The sequence below is a fragment of the Gymnodraco acuticeps genome, unplaced genomic scaffold (genome assembly GCF_902827175.1).
Source record: "Gymnodraco acuticeps unplaced genomic scaffold, fGymAcu1.1, whole genome shotgun sequence".
Lineage (NCBI taxonomy): Eukaryota > Metazoa > Chordata > Actinopteri > Perciformes > Bathydraconidae > Gymnodraco > Gymnodraco acuticeps.
Genome location: NW_022990015.1, coordinates 1,000,628 through 1,019,475, shown reverse-complemented (window position 1 = coordinate 1,019,475; position 18,848 = coordinate 1,000,628). Strand labels below are relative to the sequence as shown.

The following is an 18,848-nucleotide window of genomic DNA, read 5'->3' as shown; positions in this document are numbered from 1 at the left end:
GTCATTTGTGCACAACACTCGGACCTTGCTGATGTTAGTAGTAGTAATTCACCACTGCTGTGAGGGAGAACTCCTGGGGTGACGTGACTTGTGCTCAAAATATCCCTTTCCCTTTATTCCTCTCTCCTATTTCTCTACGTCTCAAGCTTGTCTCTGTCTTTTCTGTCTAGCAGGAACCAGTGTTTTTGTATATAACTATAACTTTCATTCAAAGTCATTTTTTATTATTTATTTTAAATTATCTTGCAATTTTTTTATAGTTTTATTTTATTTAAACTAATCTGATAAATTCCCTCTGAACATAAATACCATCCTCTGCCCTTCTTCTCCTTCTCCTCCCAAAAGGACCATCCCACTATGGTCGCTGTTTACCTTCCCATGTGCGAAGAGTCCTCCATGACCCCGCCCCTCTTCATGCTTTGACCAATCACAAAGCTCATTCCGAACGAGGCAAATATTTGTGCAGCCAATTGCTGCTTGCTCTGTTAACGCGTCATCGAAAGAAACATGGCGGCGCGCATTACCAGGGCTGTGAAACGACTTCTTCCAAAGTAAGTCAGCTATGTTCTTTAATATCTCTTTCTGCTAAATGTGCTACGTCTCTTGAGGTAAAACTCACACCGGAAATGTAACGCTGCTTATTTTGGTCGATGAATTGTCCTCGTTGTTACGGTAGAAGCTGTCGGTTAAATGCCACTTGTTTTGTTGGCTGTTAGCTAACTTATGTGTTTGCTAAGAGCTTAGAAAAGCTGTACATGTGCACACAGACTGTGTTTACAACCTTTGCTTACGAAGATAAAACTACTAGGATACATGTCTGTGTAATGTGATGAAATGGCGATGAATAAATAGAAGCGTTAAGGTAATTGAAGCCAAAAACACACAGGGCTATACACAGTGCCAGTGTATGAGTTTGGCATTCAAACGGTTACATGTAGCTTTTCATTCTTTGGATGTCACCTTGTAGTTTGCTGTTTTGAGTGTGTGAATGTCTCGCTGTTGCTCTGCTATTGTGTACTTTGATGTTGAAGTAGGCGCTTTGCTTTGTGTTCTGTTGTGTCTCCATCTTGATTTAAGTGTAATTGTTTGATGGAAAAAGTTTGAGACTTTCTGTTGTCTCAATGTCATGTTCAAGTGTCAAACGTTTGTCTGCTAGTGCTACAGTAACACATATGTGAGTGCTAATCAATAGGGTAGCCTGTACTAAACAGGCCTCTACAATGGAGGTCACCTCGGCACAATTTTAAAGGAATAGTTTTGAGAAATGTGCTTATTTGCTTACTCTTAATAATAATGAATAATAAGGAAAGCAATAGCACTGGCCTGTCTGTGCAAGGTGCTTAGCTTTGTTTATTTAGAACAGGAAGCATGGGGGAACAGTCAGCCTGATTCTCTCCTAGGTTTATAAATAACCTTCCAGCAGCTCTTAAAGCTTATTCATTCACACATTGTATCTAGTGTGTTTATTACACACTGTCAGAAAATACAACTATTCGTAGTTTTAGTTGGACTTCTGTTCTGGAAATCTCTCTTTTCCACCCAGCCAGTACTTCTGTGCAGGGCATCTTCAGCTTTCCTCTGGTGTCCTGTAACGGCAACCTTACTGCAATGACAAGGCAGTCCCTGCACCTGACTGCCATTTTAATGTCTGACTGCATGATTATGATATCACTAAAGTCATTGGTTAAACCTTATCTTATAAAGCCTCTGAGGCAAACATTTCTGTACTTTCTTTTTAACTCCACATGCATTGTCAACTTGCTGAAAAGGTATTTTGCCTGTGTTTTATATATATACACAGTTGACATGCATAGTTAAAACTAATGCAGGTAATTGATTAGTCCAGCAATAAATCCACTATTAATAATGCAATGAATCCATCATGCTGATCACAAGTGAGTCTCTCATGGCAGTCACCCAGTTTGCTGGTTACTTCTAAACATCTTCACATCCCTCGTTGAAACTTAGTAAAGTGCTCAAGAGTTGGTCAAGCAATCGTTGTTGTTCCAATATAGAAAACCGTCTTATCTCTTGGCACACCCACGCATTTCCAGCCATCTGAACTGGTAACATTGTTGACACAATCTTTCCTGTTGACAGTATCTATTGTTTGCTTTGCGTAATTTCAATTAGATAAATCCACGCAGCTGGATTGGCAAAAATAATCCAGTATTAAATACACAATGGTCTAATACATCTCAGTTGTTGGGGAATAGTCAGTATAAACACTATTGCAAACTCAGAAAGGAAACAAAGGAATAGATGCTCACAGTCATAGCCAAATAATATTTTCAAAAGTAGAATCCAGGGTTTTGTTAACTAAAGTCGTATTAAGGATTATAAATCAGGATGTAGCCTTTCAATGGTTCAAAGTTGGCCATATTTTTCTGCAAGGCCCACACTTTATTGAAGTGCAATATTAATGAACTGGTCTACTCCTTAACGAATACAGTAATGACATAATAGTCTTACATAATGGAATTCAGTGACAGATGGTTAGCAGTCAAAGCTGCCCAATGCTCCTCTATCTTTTTTGGAAGTGTCACTGAAGTCCCATAGAAGCTATAATGGGAAACTTCTGACAGTTTGAATGTCAGTCACAAAAAACTTAATGTGAGTTTATCAGTCTAGTAATGTGTCTGTCTATACAGGTCAACTGTATTGTGACATGTGGCTCTAATTCAAGACGCATGCATTTCCAGAGGCATAAACCTGATGATCCTGCTAAATCAGAGTGTGAAGTGACTGTCACGCCAGTGTGTGTGTGTCTTTATCTATTAGAGCCTATGGTGATGGCCTTAATTAGAAATGAATACATCCTTGGTGTTTCCTTTTTTACTTAACATCTGGCATTTTTCTTGTAGGGTTTTAAATCATTCTATTAAAGTGCACCTATCATGCTATTTTTAGGCAATAGCATAGGTCTCAGATATATAATAACAAATATAAAAAACATTTCTCTGAAGTGTTTTGCTCAAAATACCAAACAGATCACCCATTCTAGCCATGCCTCATATCCCTCTATTTCACTTCCTGTTTCAAAAGTGCTGATTTGGGGTATTAAGAAATACATTTGATTTTTTTTTTAAAGGAGGGGGCTGAGCTCATGCGGGACCCGGCAGCTACTGTCCAAACTAAATACTGCCGTGATGAAACGCCATATCATGGATTATCAAGGATTATTTCTGAAACAGTATGGAGCTCAAAGGCTTTCTCTCTTGCCGGTTATACCACAATGTGAGTTCCTTTTTATTTCCTGCTTCTTCACACACATGCTCTCCAGTACAGGTTAGCTCTGAGTGTTAGCGATGCTAATGTAAACATGCACCGACCATATTACGTCCAAAACAGTCGGGCATTGTTTCTGATAGCAACGTTTCTGATAGGGGCGTGGGTGTAAAGCCAGCCTACATTTCCGATATTACGTCATATCGGACGCAAGTCTGGATCAGCTCCGTTGTAGCACCGTTTTTAGAGATTTGGGTACGGAGGAAAAGAGAGGGTTTTATTTTCTGACGCTGCGTGAGTTCCCCGACACACCGGGGACACATATTTATGTATAAAAGACATCAAAAAGTGCTTTTTGCATGATAGGTCCCCTTAAACTATCTTTCTGTTTTTTGAGAATGTGTTTATGATATGTCTAGACTTGCATAAGCATATAAAAAGTTGTAATCGTTTTATATGGTATTTATATTTAATTCTGGCTGGTGTTTCTGGGAGGCAGTCTCTACATGGTTAAAGGCTGGGAGTAGGAGAGGAATGTGTGCTTGTTTTATGGACAGCCTAGAGCCCTCATGCTGGCATTGGCGGCAGACTGCTCTTTGTCACAAACACCCTCGTGTCAAAGATGCAACAGCATCCTGGAGGAAGCATTGGCTGCCGCTATGAAGTCGACAAGTGATGAAAGTAGCCTAGAGGTTGTCAATTAAGAGAGCCAAGGCCTGGACCTTATAAGTTAATGGGCAGTTTCCCCTCCCAGGGCCTGCTAGGGCTTTATAGCACAGCTTATAAAAAACCAGAGTGTAATGCACCCCTATAACGTTTTCAATTAAGAGAAAGGGCATAAAGCAGTGCAGACACTTGGCAGGCATGCTAGAATGTTTATAAAGTGGCATTTGGCATAAATTGGGATGAGAATTTTCAATTGCCCTAGTTGTTTTAAAGCAGCAGCTACTGTGCATAATTTTATTTTGATTGCACTTCATGCTGACTGGAAGCATTACAGACTTCCTGGTGTCTTCCCATTACCAGCTCTTTCAGCTCGGTCATATGGATGCACAGCCTGAAGTTTAAAGCTATGTCTTCTCAGCTGTAAAAGAGATTGGAAGCAGGGCAAAATGTTGCTATATGTTACACGCTTTTTATTTTATTGTCATTAAATATAATGTTATTTTAAACTCAATTTAAATTGCATGTAAAACTACATACAATGTGTCAGATTTATTATTTGTTAACATAATTGGCTCACCAAATCCCTTGTTTGTAATGTTAATAAAAAATAAGCAATCATTTGAAATCCCTTCACTCATCTGGTGTCTTCTGTGGTCGAGCTATAGCCTCGGCTTCCGGTAGATAAATAAATGAGTGTTGAATAAACACCAGTGTGTTGACACCTCATTTCCTCATTGATTGGTGGTGGAAGCCGAGCTCGAGGTGTGTGTGGCCATAATCCAATCAAGCAGGAAAACAACCATGGGGACTGTGTAACCAAATTCTTCAGCGAGGGAGGGCGAGCAGGTTGGCCAAGTAACCCCAAAGCCTATGCTCTTTGCCTTTCTTGAACTGTGTAATGGTTTACGTAATCGTTTTACAGACACATTCTTGGCCATTGCTTAATGGTACCGAAGTCTGAGATATCTTTAGAGAAATATGAGCTCCCTTTATTTTCCCCTTAGCCTTTTTATGTACACTATTCTTTACAAGCCAAATTAAACATTAGAATAATACATGATGGGGTTTAAGTAAACAAGATGGACAACCGGATATCACTGCCTGTGTATTCCTCATCGGTTTCCGCAGAGGTATTCTTTTTACTTTTTGGAGCCAATGAATTAATAAATGGCCCTATTACCTGTTGTTGACCCAGCTAGTCTTGCCTTTGAAATCTGTTACAGAGTATTAAGTTAACACATGTTGCTGTGTGAAAACAAAGCTCTGGCGGCCAGCTGAGTAAACGTGTGTGAGGCAGAGAAGAGAGGCCTACACTTGTCCCAGCGCTCACCAAAGGTGGATCCATACGGCCAACAGATGGATATGTTACCCTCTATCCCCATAGTAAAAAAAACCAACCAAAACAAGTGTCTCCGCTCTGGCACTGAAGCCTTTGATCAGCAGCACATCTTTGGCTTCAGAGTAGGACTTCTTCTGGACCCCAAGACACACATGGAATCGCATCTGTATAAACACGGACGGGGAGGAATGTGTGAACAATGCAACAAAAGAATTTTGTTCTCGAAAACGTGGGGTGGACTTGGCTCACGAGTGGTTTATGTGGTTAAGCGTTTAAGCGTGGTGGTAGTATTGAATTAGAATCTGGGGAAATGTTCTCTGTTTTTAGTGATAACATGAATGGGAATCTTGTGTTTTTGTTTTTAACAAATGTGAGCCAATACAGTGCTTTGATGAAACAATCCTATTTAAGACTAGTGTGTTGTTGAAGATGTTCACGGCAATATAAGTATGTATAGAATAATATTTTATGCAGTTTAATCAAATGGACAATGTTTATTTTTTGTCCAAGCTTCTTTTTCTTCTTAATTGGTCAACCACCAAATGATTTTAGATGTTACACATGGACGTCTTTATAAAGACCACCCAATTTCCTCCTGATTCCCATGACAAGCTGTAGCCGTTGATCCATTTATTGAACGGTATTAAATCATTTACTGTAGGCATGACTAACAATTTCTAATAAAGAGTGTGTTGGGCTGGTACAGTTTAGTCCATGTAGCATTAATGGGGTAGCCGTTAGAGTTGTGTGTGGGCAGGATATTGCTTCCAGATTTGGAGTCAGCATCACTGTCAAAAAGCCAAAGGGGTTCTTTTGGCTATTAAATAGACACAGATTCAGGTTCAGTTTACACCTCAGAAGCCTGTAGGAGTACATTTGCATCACTGACATTAGATCATTGTTATCTGGGTGAAACCATGTCTTCCCAGTCTTCGTCTGCCAGGAGGACGGTGTTTTGGTCTTCTCACGGCACTGAGGTTGGCTCATTGCCATGGTGATGGTCGGGTAGTTCCAGGGCGATGAGGTGTAATTTACCCAGCATTTCCTGTCTGATACACAGCACCCTAATGAGTAAGAGGCCTGCTTTTATAGCGAAGTGTTTGTTAACCATGCACAGCAGGAGGGTTGTGTGTGTGTGTTTTTGAGTTAGCGTGCGTGTGGTTTTCTATGGCATTCTGCCTTGTTTGTTTAAGCGTAGTACACCTATAGGTGGGACTATCTGTTATAGTACAGGGGTTAATGCTGTGGCCTCATGACTGCAGTTCTTTGTCTAACCCCTCGGTGTCAGTATTGACAGTATGCTTGGTGATGAGGTCTTTGAGAGCAGCTTGTGATGTTCTGTTCTATTACCAAGTGAAGTTTTAGCTCGTGATTTTCCCTCATTAAATATATTCACAATACTACAACTGAGTGACTATCCAGGAAACTTCATTGGGAATATCAACTGTTCCAGTGTTATATTGTTTTTTTCTCTTGAAAGGTATCTTAACACCAGGAGAATAAGCACTGATAGTAGTTAGGTGAAAATTAAGTATTGTTACAGTAACAAAAAGGAACTAAAGTGAAGTGGTTTGTACTAAATGACATGTAGTGGATACAGATTAAGATCTAATTACATTGAATGGATAAAGATTAGCCGAATCATTGATAAGCTGTTTGACAGAAATGTAATGGGGGATACATTTGACCAAATCAGTTTGTCGGTACATTATTAAAACGTTCTCTTTTTCTTGACTGCTTAGGAACACATTGCATAGGCAGATGAGCAGCGGAGGAGATTTCCCAGAGTTGAGAATCAATGGGTTAGTTGTTCATTAGCTGCAGCTCTTATTGTCTTGTTCTTAATTCAATAAATGATGCATAACAAAGTGTCTGTTGTAATTGTTCAATTACTTCTGTCACAACCGGGTTGAGATGATCATGTAATGCAAATAATAAGGCTAGATTGCCCATGGTGAGAGGCGAGCAGGCGGGTTGTTTGTCATTTGCCCAGCACTAAGGAGAACTCACTATAATATTCCTATCTTTTTGCAATTGTCCCGTGACTGCCATGCCTCAGCAGTGTATCACAAATGCACCGTAAAAGTCAATTAATTGATTAATATGTATTGCTATATGATCACACACATGACACTTTCCACTGAGAACAGGACAACTGTGTCACTTTCTCTCTGAATTAATACAAAAACAATCAAGAAATCCTATCTCTTATTTATCTGGGCATGCAGAGAAGAGTTGGCTGGGTTCTTTTGGTATTTTGCCGTATTTGGAACTGGCTTCTAACTTCTCATCGCATCACTGGCACCATTTGCAGACAGGCAGCCTCCTGTTAGCGCTACACTTCATTAGAACCAGGTTTCAGTGGTACCACACACATTCAAACAGCAGGGCCATCTCCCTAGCATCAAAAGAGATTTGATACAAAGGGTTGTCTCTGTCTGTCTTCCCATCAGTGTCTGCTAATGATGCATGCTGCACACGTTTATAACATTGACACCCTCCGCTCCCTATCACTCATTCACACACTCAATCTTTGCTTCAATTTTTCCCTGGCTCTCTCTTTCCCTCTTCCCTTCGTGGTGTTTGTTTGGCTGCTGGGTTTTGTTTGTTTATTGTTTCCAGATGGCAGACGCAGACTTCATTTGTGTGGCTTTCAAGTTTCCAGAGAGCTTTTTACTGCCTTGGCTCAAGCGCTTATCCTGTTTCCTCTAGCCGGGCTTTATGATGGGCCCTTTATACGTAGCAACTAGAAACAACTGTCACTACAAGTCTGCGTCGAGTAGAGCAGAAGAAAGCCCGAAAAATGTCTCTTTTTCTATGCACTCACCATATGAACATCTTCATTAGTGACAGAGCAGTCGTTCCACAGATGAGGACGATGTTTCTCCTCCCACTGGGTGCATTTTACTGCCTTCATACAAAAGAGAGAATACCCTTGACTGTGCTCTACTCCAGACTTGGACTGCATCATCAGCAGTCCTCCAGAGTAATAGGATGTGCTATACTAATTCTTTGTTGACATGACGGTTAGGCAGCGTGCTCACAGTAGTGATGAAGCTGGGAGTGTGTTTCTTTAGGACTTTGCAGTCTGGGCATCATTAAGCGCTGTGACATCACTTATTTACAGGAACACAGGAGGTCGACTTGTCTAGTAAATGTGGGGGAGGACCAGTGCATGTCTTTACTCATCGGATGCGGTTTAAAGACGAAGCTGTAATCAAAGCTCTCGGCTATATAAAACCCACCCCTTCTCCTTAAGGAGGTCTTTTCCTCTGGCTGCTGCTGAATGAGTGATTACCCCTGGCATTCCAACATGGCTAATCCCATTTTTAGTAGTGATTTAACACAGAGTAGTGGTCGCCAAGCCGCTGCGTTTAGTGACCTAGCCCAAACTAAATTAAGGAAATGTCAACCTGTGTGACTTCATATTTCTGTAACAAATGAGTTGGTGTAGTAGACGCATTGGGGAGGTCAAAGGCATCATGTGGGGGACTCCAAGAAGCTAGCTGTGTTTTTGTATGCGTTGAGTCATACAGTAGCACATGTCTCAAGTGAAGTTAATTCTAATCACTATGTGCTCTCAGGGTCAACAGTGTATGCAAAGACAGACGGGAAGTATTGACATATTTGTTGTGAACCTGCTGACCCTGAATAAGGGATCCGATTTGAAGTGTGAGGGGATCGGACTTTAATGTTCACGTAATCACTGGTGTTTCTGTTTTACCACCACTGAGCGCCTGGCTGGCCGGCTAATCCCATCAGGGTTTGGGCTCTTGTGCTGGGGTGAGGGAGAGGACAGCCTAGCATGACCCATATCTCCGTGCCAGGACGGCTACAACACTGAACACTGCAGCTCCATCAGGGTTTACTATGAGGCTCTTTGCCAGGGTGTTTACTAGGGAACTGTCTGCCACAACAAGATAATGTCTGCACTAATGTCCTCTAAGGACACAGCCACTCTCACTAAGGAGGCCCTGCTCTTTTTCATCATGCCAGAAACTTTGCAATGATATAATTACACCGTGTTTACAGATTTGCTAGCTAGTAATGTCTAATAGTGGACAAAAAGTGCTGATGGAAGAAAATAGACAAGAGCGAGATAGAAGCAAGGTTAGACTGATTAATTGAAGCTTGAGTATCTTGTGGTTTGTTTTAGAAAAACAGTGTCCTTATAGTTACCTCATGACACAGCCTCTAAGGCAGGGGTGTCAAACTCAATTTCATCGCGGGCCACATTCGCATAAAGGTTGCACTCAAAGGGCCGGTTGTAACTATTTAAATATATAATATATATATATATATAAAATAATGTATTATATTACATTATTGTCTAATTAAATTGGATTATTATCGGATAGGATAATAACTTATTATTTAACTACGTCTGAAAGCAGAAGTCTAGGGCAAATAATTGCAAGTCTCTTCAGTGCGCATGTCACAAAACGAGATGCATTGTGGGACATGTAGTTTATGGGCAACATGCTTCTGTAAAGTTGCATGTAACCGTATAATGAACGTATTATATTCTTTGCAAGCTCTTGCGGGCCACATAAAATGAAGTTGCGGGCCGGATTTGGTTGCGGGCCGTATTTGGCCCCCGGGCCTTGAGTTTGAGACCCCTGCTCTAAGGGAACCTTAGTTCATGCATCTCTTCTTTTTGGCCTTCAGCAGCATACAACAAATCAGCATGAGCTGTTTCTGTTCTGTCGGTTATACCACAGCTTTTGAACCATTTCACTCTCCCTGTCTTTCTTTAACGTGAATGCATGATTGCATATGCTGACTCGTGACTCTAAAGAAAAAGGTATGACATGATTTGCATACCCTTTTTAATCAATTCAGTCCAGTTCAATGCAGGGCTCGACATTAAGGACTACCCGATGGCCCGGGGCCATCTAGTATTTAGCTCGGGCAATGAAGCCTCACCTGCTGGTTGTCCGATCGGGCAATCTATTATGTCAGTCTCATGCAGCTCGCGGATCCAGTAATGAGTGACCCGACAGTAAAACTAAACATATCTATAACTAGTTTAGGTAGTTTGAGAGGTCATTAAAAAAGCTACGTGTGATATTCTAACCTGAAGTGTGTGTTTTGTCCGCTCACCGCTGCAGGTGATCATGCAGAGCTGCGTGTCCACTCGTCAGCAGCAGCTGATCTCTCTCTCCCGTCAGATTAGACTTCACTCGCGTTTATGTCCATATCGATCAGATCCAGCTAGTTCTAGCTAATGATATGACTACCTGCTTATTAAAAGACACCTAAACAATAAGTGTCGCTATGCAACCGGGTGAGGCCACAAAGTATAGCGCAGCATTATGCATTTGTTTACATGCCCACCGGAACCCCGAGGCATTACCAACAGATCAACGCACAATCAACCCATACAGGACATCTCTTTCTCCACATTAAGTGTTAGACATTAGAATTGACTCTTCTTGTCTGTCACATACTCTTCTTGTCTGTCACATAAGTGGCGCAACTGAAGCGGTATTGCGCTAAAGGGAAATTATTTTGACCGGACGCTTTGACCGAAGAGATTTAGATTTTCCGGCTAACGGGAACTCTGACGTCGCCATTTTGTGTGCTTCGCGGATGCGCTCGGCTCCTCTCGACTGCTGCTCGGGTCAGCTTCCGGATGAGGAGGCATTCGTTCGACCAACTTACAGTAGATAACATTACAAACATTTTTAACAGGGGCCATAATAGTGTAAATAATGTTTGTTTTGGCAGTTACAACTGAATGTAATGTTTTCTACTTTTTTACATCTGGGAAGGCATTTGCCTTCATCAGATGGGAAGTGTCTTGACCAACAACTTAAGTGTTTCTTATAGCTATGCAGGGCATGCAAGCGAGCAAACACAAACAAACAAGTGAAATGAAGAATACAATTGAAATTGTACAATATAATATTGTGGTGGTTCATCTTATAATTCAGTCTAGAGAATGCACCAGACAGCATCTAAGACCTGCAAAAATCTACATTTTCTAGGGGGAGGCCCCCCAAACCCTTCGTGCCATTTCGTCCGTGCGCATTTTTCAGGGCAATCTCTATTGGGCTCAGGGCCATCTGTAAATTAGCTTAGATGGCCCACAGGGCCATCTCCCAAAATACTTAATGTCATGCACTGCAATGTCAGCTTTTTTAATTCATAGTTTACATGTAAGGATGACAGTCAATACTTTTTTTCAATTTGTAAATTGAAATGAGGTCACTTCCCTCTCAAAGTAATGTTCTGATGTTGAATGATGCAGGGACTGTGATTGAAGTAAATGCAGACCCCACTGTTCCGATTGAAATGAACACAACTTACTAAGATTGTATGCATTTTTATCATGATGCATATTGTATCAGCAGATCCTCATACTATCAACATCAGGCGACATGACTTTAAGTGTAGTTCAGGCTGACTTGAAGACTTCACTCTTTGATATCGTTACAAACGGCTAAGTTCATTTATTGTTAGCAGGTGTTATTAAAGCACAAACTCTGTTACACACTTTGTTGTTTTAGTGAACTGACACCATTCTACTCACTCTGCTGCGCCCAAGGGAGGTCAGAAACCTGCTCAGTCCACTCCCTCAACTCACCATCTACACACACACACACACACACACACACACACACACACACACACACACACACACACACACACACACACACACACACACACACACACAGGAAACAAATCAGCAGCTGGCTGTTTGATGGTCTAATTTAAACCAGTGGATATTTTTGAGCCGTTTCAATCCCCTGACGTGTGTGTTGACACAGGGGCATAATAAAGGAAGTTCCTTTATGCGAGAAATGGATAGTTTTACTGTGAAGATGTATTGCAAATATTTATTTTTCCATTTGAAAACATCATGCAATGGATGCCAGGAACGACTGCACCACCCTTCTTGTCCTGGGTTCTGACTTTTCATCAGCCTCAGCTCCAAGTAAAGCACTAAGTCCATGTCTATTCACGTCAAAGCTCAGATACAGTCATGAAATCATTAAAGAAATTTGACCTCTATTATATAAATGATCACAAATCATATTTAGTTGTGAAACATGCAGTGCCATTTGTGTTCAGTTGTTGGTGAAGAGACTGCTCATTAAACCATCTGATCCAGTTTAGCACAGGCGTGATGGGCCTTTAATTTGCAATAATAATTAATACACGATTCTCCATCTGGGAACACGCGCATAGATCAAACAAACTATTAAAAGAGTTGAAATTCACGCCTAGTGCTAATTATCACCCAATAGCGGATGTGGCAACAAACAAGTAATTATGATCTGTTTTGCTTCTAATTGCCCAGCCAATAAATGGAGACACCTCTAGGTATTATGAAAACTGGCCCAGGGACCTAAACACTTTTAGATTGAATTAGTTTTCTAAATAAATTCTTAAACTTCAGAATTTTGGTCTAGTATTTACCAAATCTGCATTTTCTCTCATATTTACTGCATGTCTGCTGTACGTGCTTTCATGATAGAACATATTAGAAATGATTATACCCATGTTTATTAAAAATCTTTATTTTAGTGCACTGATGAGTTGGATGTCCTCTACTGTAAATTCTTTAGCTATTCTTCAAACATGATGAATAACACACCAGGTTTTAAGACTGAAGATGTGGTTCATTTGTTTCGCCAACAGCCATCTCCCCAAGTTTATTAAATCAATAGATTAAAAACACGCCTTGCTGTGATGTTAAAGACTGAAATACAGACATGCACACATAGACACACAAACACAAGCAGCATGGTGAGCTGGTGGATCTTTGATGTACGCCGATTGACAAAGAGACTCCCTCCTATCAAAGGATTACAAATAAACTCCAATGAAAAGACTGATGCACAAAAGGTGGCCTATGTTCTTTCTGTTGTTTGTTTGAAACATAGTCTGTTAGGAATTAGTAGTTTGTGTTTCGGCTTTTGATCTGAGAATACCACATGATGGCTAGTCCTTTTTTTTCTTAAATATATAGTGGAATTTGTTTAAAGATGTCCCCCAAGCTTGCATTATAAGAGTAGTGTTTGCTAATGTGCCGTTTTCACCATGAAGACTGGACTATGCAGTGAATCAGACAGCAGTATAGGCCAGACCACAAGCAAATTGTCATGCCTTTTAGTCCCATCTTCGATGATGCGGTACTTCCTCAGGCTTTTGTCTCTGGTTTGGGGCGCAGCTGTCAGGCTAGGTGCTATCCACGCTCCCCTCCCAAAAACCTCAGGCCACGCGCCGCTGCACCCCAAACACTAAATAGGAGCATTAGACACACCATGTTAAGGGCTGCTGGTGTTTGAGCTGTGGCTGTGGGTGCGTGTCTTGTTTGGGCATTATCACAAACACACATTCGCAGCTGCACACCACACTGCAAAAGTACTACTCTTCTCCTTCTGACACAATTGACATATTCTTTTGTGTCAAATGTCCCATTGTCCTATCACTGACTTCTTTTTTTGTCTGTTGCCCGTTGACCCATCTTTCTGCCTTTAGTTCCCCCCGCCCAGCTACAGATCTGCACTGTGAAAATACCCACAAGGCCTATCTACCCATATGTAGTGTTACAGACTTTGATTTTGCACCACCGGCATCACACCTCAGCAGGGTATATCCAAACATGAAAATTAATTCACAGCTAAATGCTGCTATATGCAGTCCGAAGGGTAGCGGAGAGAAGAAATGAAACACAAGTTTACACTGGTGAACAGCCCAAGCATGAGGAAAAGAGAGCCTAAAGGCAGGCAGAGGAGGCAGTGTTCATTAATGTGCAAAGCAAATGGAACAGTTACATCCCCACGCACGCACACACGCACGCAATGGTCATTTCAATAGAGGGAAAAGCCCTTTTGATTGCAGTGCATTTCAATGGGCATAACTAATTGACCTAAATAAAATAGATGGAAAATATTCCTGTAGCTGCTTAAAAACCAAGTTATTGAAAAACAGAGAATAAAATCAGCATAATGAGGTGTAATTGTAAACAGAGCTAGCACTCACAGGAGAGCTACATTGATTAGTCTGAAATGAGGAGAAAGTTTGGTTCAAGCTGCTCGCTGTGTTTACTAAGCACACTTGTTTACCTTAAAGCTTCGGCAGGTCCTCCAACTTACCTCAGCACTTTCCGATTTTCACGTTCTCTCAAGTCTTCATTTTTGGCCTTCTTAGAGAGTTTTGAGAATTGTAAAGAATAAGAAATGTTTGAGTTTGATATGTTTTGACTCTGAAAGTGTTGGGGACTTTGTAGCTACAGCTATAGCGTCTTTTTAGACGGCCTGTTATGAACTTTAGCTTGAAAGTACTTGGGCATGACTTTGTCTCAGAGCAATGCAAATGGCATTGCCCCCTGATGGTTTGGAATGCACCCAGCTGGCCTTTAAAAGGTGATAATTGGAAAATACAGGATGAAGCCACAGTCAAGTGGGGACCTTGTGTTAGACGGAGTTAGCCATAGCAAGGATGGAGGACAGAAAACCGGAGAGATGTAGGAAGAAAAAGGAGAGGACGAATGAAAGACATGCATTTTATTCTATGTTTCTCTTTGTATTTTGATTCCATTGTGAGAAAAATACAAACATAATCCAGGCTATAAACCTTCATTTGGAGTTTTTTTGTCCAGCAGTAAAAGTATGAGCGTGTCGCGTTTAGAATATAGATTATAAACATTTGTAGTACATCTATTTTACAGGTTTTAATTGGCTTACTTTGCATTGTGTACATTCAATAAAATGTAAACGATTTAGTGTAAGCAGTTCTGCATGATGTACTGGTGCAGCCATAACACAATAGTTTGATTCTAAGTTTCATTTAAGTTTTGAAAGAATTTGGTGACACCTTTGATTAGTGGCCTTTGTGTGTTGGTTTTTTTAAATATAATTTTTCTAAACAAAACACTGCTCTTTAAAATACCCATGTATTGACCACTGGGGGCAGCAGAGGGGCAGTGACAGATCTTATATACATTGGATTTGCTTTAACATTGCCCAGGATACAAAGGCTTTGAAGAAATTCTCTTTTGCATTCACTGCGGGAGCTATTGTGGGAATACTAAAATGCACGTCCCTACTAATTTCTAAAACCTGAAACGGCATTCCTTTTCTTCTCCGGGGAAGGAAGTGTAGTTACAGGTCAGGAAGCATATACAGGAGCTCTTCCCTTTTTTTATAAAGGCAACATTCAAAGCATTTTTTCATTCCTCTCCTTATGTTAGCCTAACCTAAGCTTGTGCGGTCTCCATTACCGTGCTCTCTTGTGAGAGAATGTGACGGTGATGAGGCTCTTTTGAAGTCCAGCTTTACTACAGGACCTCTCGAGAGCGACACATTCAGCTGCAAAACTGGAGAGAAGCTCACTCCGTTATCTTGTCTTTTTAATCCTCCACATTGAGTTTTAGTCAACATTTCTAATTCAATATTTGTTTTACTTAAACATATGATTCAGACAATCAACTTTTATTTGGTGAAAAATCCAAAGTGTTAAGGAAAAATGTATGCCTTGATTGAAAAGTCTTCATCATGACAATTGATAACATTGATGGTCATTAGGCTGCATTCCAGTCCAAACAGTATGCAGCATGTCAACTGTCATGCCCCGTGTCAATCAGCAGACATTTCCAGCAACAATATGCCAACACCCATTCTGCACTCTGTTCAGGAAACCTTTTACCTACTCCAAATGGAATATTCTTAATGACTTCCTGTACCCGATGCCTATACTGTTGCTATCTGGACTCCAGCAATGGACCAGTTTGAGTGACCTTGACATTGTGTTTCTGTTGTGTTTCAGAATCCCCATTGGGAATAATGTTAGTGCCTACATTCTGGTCAGCCCAGTGCCTTTTTATAATATGGTATATTGCACACACATAAACACTCCTTTAACACAAGCAATGATTTATGAAGTATTTAGCTTTTATGTGGAAAGCTTGAGGAGGTTCGCCGAGCATTCGTTGTTTTGCCAATTATTTGACGGACAATCAAAAACATACTTTAGCTAGAGATTTACAAGCAATGGGGGGAAAAGGGGTTTACCAGTTCCAACATGAACATGATGATTGTTAGTAAATATGTATTAATAGATGGAATTCCATAGTGGACCTAATCCCAATGAATTCCCATAGAAAGGTGTTATTGAAACAGTGCATTCAGGTTTATCGTTTTTTATTTTTACTTTTATTGTCATTACATAGTACAGGTACTAATAACAAAACGGTTTCTCTGCATTTGACCCATCCTAGTGTTAGGAGCAGTGGGCTGCCATTATTATGTACAGTGTAGGGAACGCTGCCTTGCTCAGGGACACCTCGGTAGCACTCGGTCTTGCTGAGGTGACCTTCCAGTTGCCAAGCCAAGTCAAACATGAATATACCTTCTTGAGAAACCTGTCTTTGACAAAGTGCAATGTTTTTGTGATAGCTTTACTTATGGAGCTTACAAAGGTAGGATTGCTTGTGTAAATGAGACTGAACATGTATACATGCAACTGTTGTATAATCTGTAATAACAAATCTTCTAAAAGCCACAACATATTGGAGGCTTAAATACAGTATGGTCCTGGATTTCGTAGGTGGCAAACAAGTTGACACGTATGACATTGAGTTTCCATGGTCCTCCCAGTAGGGAAGGAAGGGGCACGGGTCAATGTCCAACACCACCCACACCACACCCTTAATGGAGAAATAGGGCTGAGTAGGGTCCTGCTCTTTCGTTGTCACTTTCCATAGTGGTGCCGTCTGTGTTTATGTTTCGGAATGTTTCATCTACGAACACGTGATTAGATTTGACGTAAGCTGTTACAGAAAGTACAACATTATCACACACTAGATTCATCATTACATCAACCATCTTTAAACCTTTGGCCCTTTTAGAACTAACACACTGTAACCCATGAAATTGACTCTTTGTTTGTAGTGTGGAAAACAAAAGTTTAGCTATCTCTTAAGAATATACACACAAAACCCAATACTGGATTAAATCAACATTTCTCTGCTGTTAACATACTGGTTAAGAGGCCCAGAGGACAGTGCACATACCTAGCCTAGTGTTATTCCAGTAATTATATGTTTGGTTTGGGTCATGTATCCAGTGACATTGGCTGCAAAAACGTTTTTGTTATTTTCCCAGCAAATAAATACATTTCTGTCGCTGTGAATAGTTTGGCACACCTTATCTAGCCCAGGTCTAAAGCCCAAGGCAGCATGGTTTGGTATATTTCAAATGCAGCATTAACTGAATGGCTTTTTGATTGCATTATATTGTGTCGGTGTTGTATAGCTCTGTCTCAATGCGAAGACTCAGGTCAGTAAATATTACATTTGACTTGGGGTTTTGACAATTTCATAAACATAATCTGACTCAAATATGCGGGTGCCTAAGAATCAGAAACAGGTTTATCGCCAGGTGGGTTTACACATACGAGGAATTTGACTAGGTGTCGTGGTGCATACATAAAAGTAAAACAACAATTAAAACACAGATAGAGAACTAGAACATTTAAAAAAAAAAATGTATACATATAATAGTATTTACATTGCAATGGAATACAATTTATTTTGTGGCAGGAATAAGAAAAGTAAACGGATATTGTTGTACATTGTGTGCATTTAATGTAATGCATAGAGTCTATGATGTGGCTGAGGTAAAGTGTCAGTGGGGGGGGGGGGGGGGGGGCCTTATTGATGAGGCCTGTAGCGGAGGGGAAGAAACTGTTCAGGTGACGAGGTTCCCTTATTCAAAGTTGTGTATGTCTCCGACTAAACCTTAAACTCACATATTGTCCGGCAATATTTTTGTCAGCTAAACTAAAAGGTCTTACATGTTGATATTTAGTTTACATATGCTTTACTATATTTGTAGCATTATCAGAGGACTCAACCCTGTGGAGTACTGGAACACCATGAAATGAAGGCGGTGTTTGTGGAGCGCTTGCACTTTCATGGGGCTCTCTGACATCAGTGGCTGTGTTGCGGTTAAAGCCTGTACAAGAATTCTCTCCATGTGGTGCACAACACCCGCAGCACACTGAGCTCCGACGCTCTGACAATCCCAGTTTCCTATTTGCATCACAGCTTTAGCTACAGGAAATGTGTTGTTGATTTAATGATGTGGCTGTGTGTAGGCCTGTTGTGGAGACGTATTGCTGTACTTTTTTTTTCTCGTATTTAATTAATAAAGCCATAACAAGTTAATAGTGAGGAACCAAGTTTACACGACTTAATAGTTCAATTACTGTTGTCAAGCAATTTCGTGGTTTAACATTTGATATGGGTGGGTGAAAGAAGGGGATAAGAAATAGGTGAGTAATCCCCTACCTGCTTATTTCTTATAATGTGCGTATAACTGCCAACAAAAATAATGTTGATGCTGGTGTAGTTGAGTTAATTCAGAATGTGTCGGCATACCTCATAATGTAAGATCTCTTGGACTGACTGGAAGGGCTTTCAGCTTACAATCTTGTTTTATGTGGGGTGTGGGGAGGGGCTGTGGGCTGCAATGGGGGGTTGTGGCCTATATAATACTTCCATGGTTTTGGCAGTCAGATTTTCAAGAAACTTCCTGGTGTGTCAGGATCAATCGGGCCTAAGCCAGTCTTAATTAAAAGCTTGGGGCTGGGAAGAAGTCGA

At 40.7% G+C, this 18,848-nt stretch overlaps 1 protein-coding gene across 1 annotated transcript in view; it reads left to right on the top strand.

Annotated features, from left to right (window-relative positions):
• The first annotated feature begins 456 nt into the window (after positions 1 to 456).
• The window catches only part of clybl (citrate lyase beta like), a 54,812-nt gene continuing 36,420 nt past the window's right edge, over positions 457 to 18,848 (top strand). Inside the window, exon 1 of the mRNA XM_034213587.1 lies at positions 457 to 551. Within this exon, the coding sequence (XP_034069478.1) occupies positions 508 to 551 (44 nt within the window). The 5' untranslated portion in view covers positions 457 to 507. The remainder of the gene's footprint in view (positions 552 to 18,848) is intronic.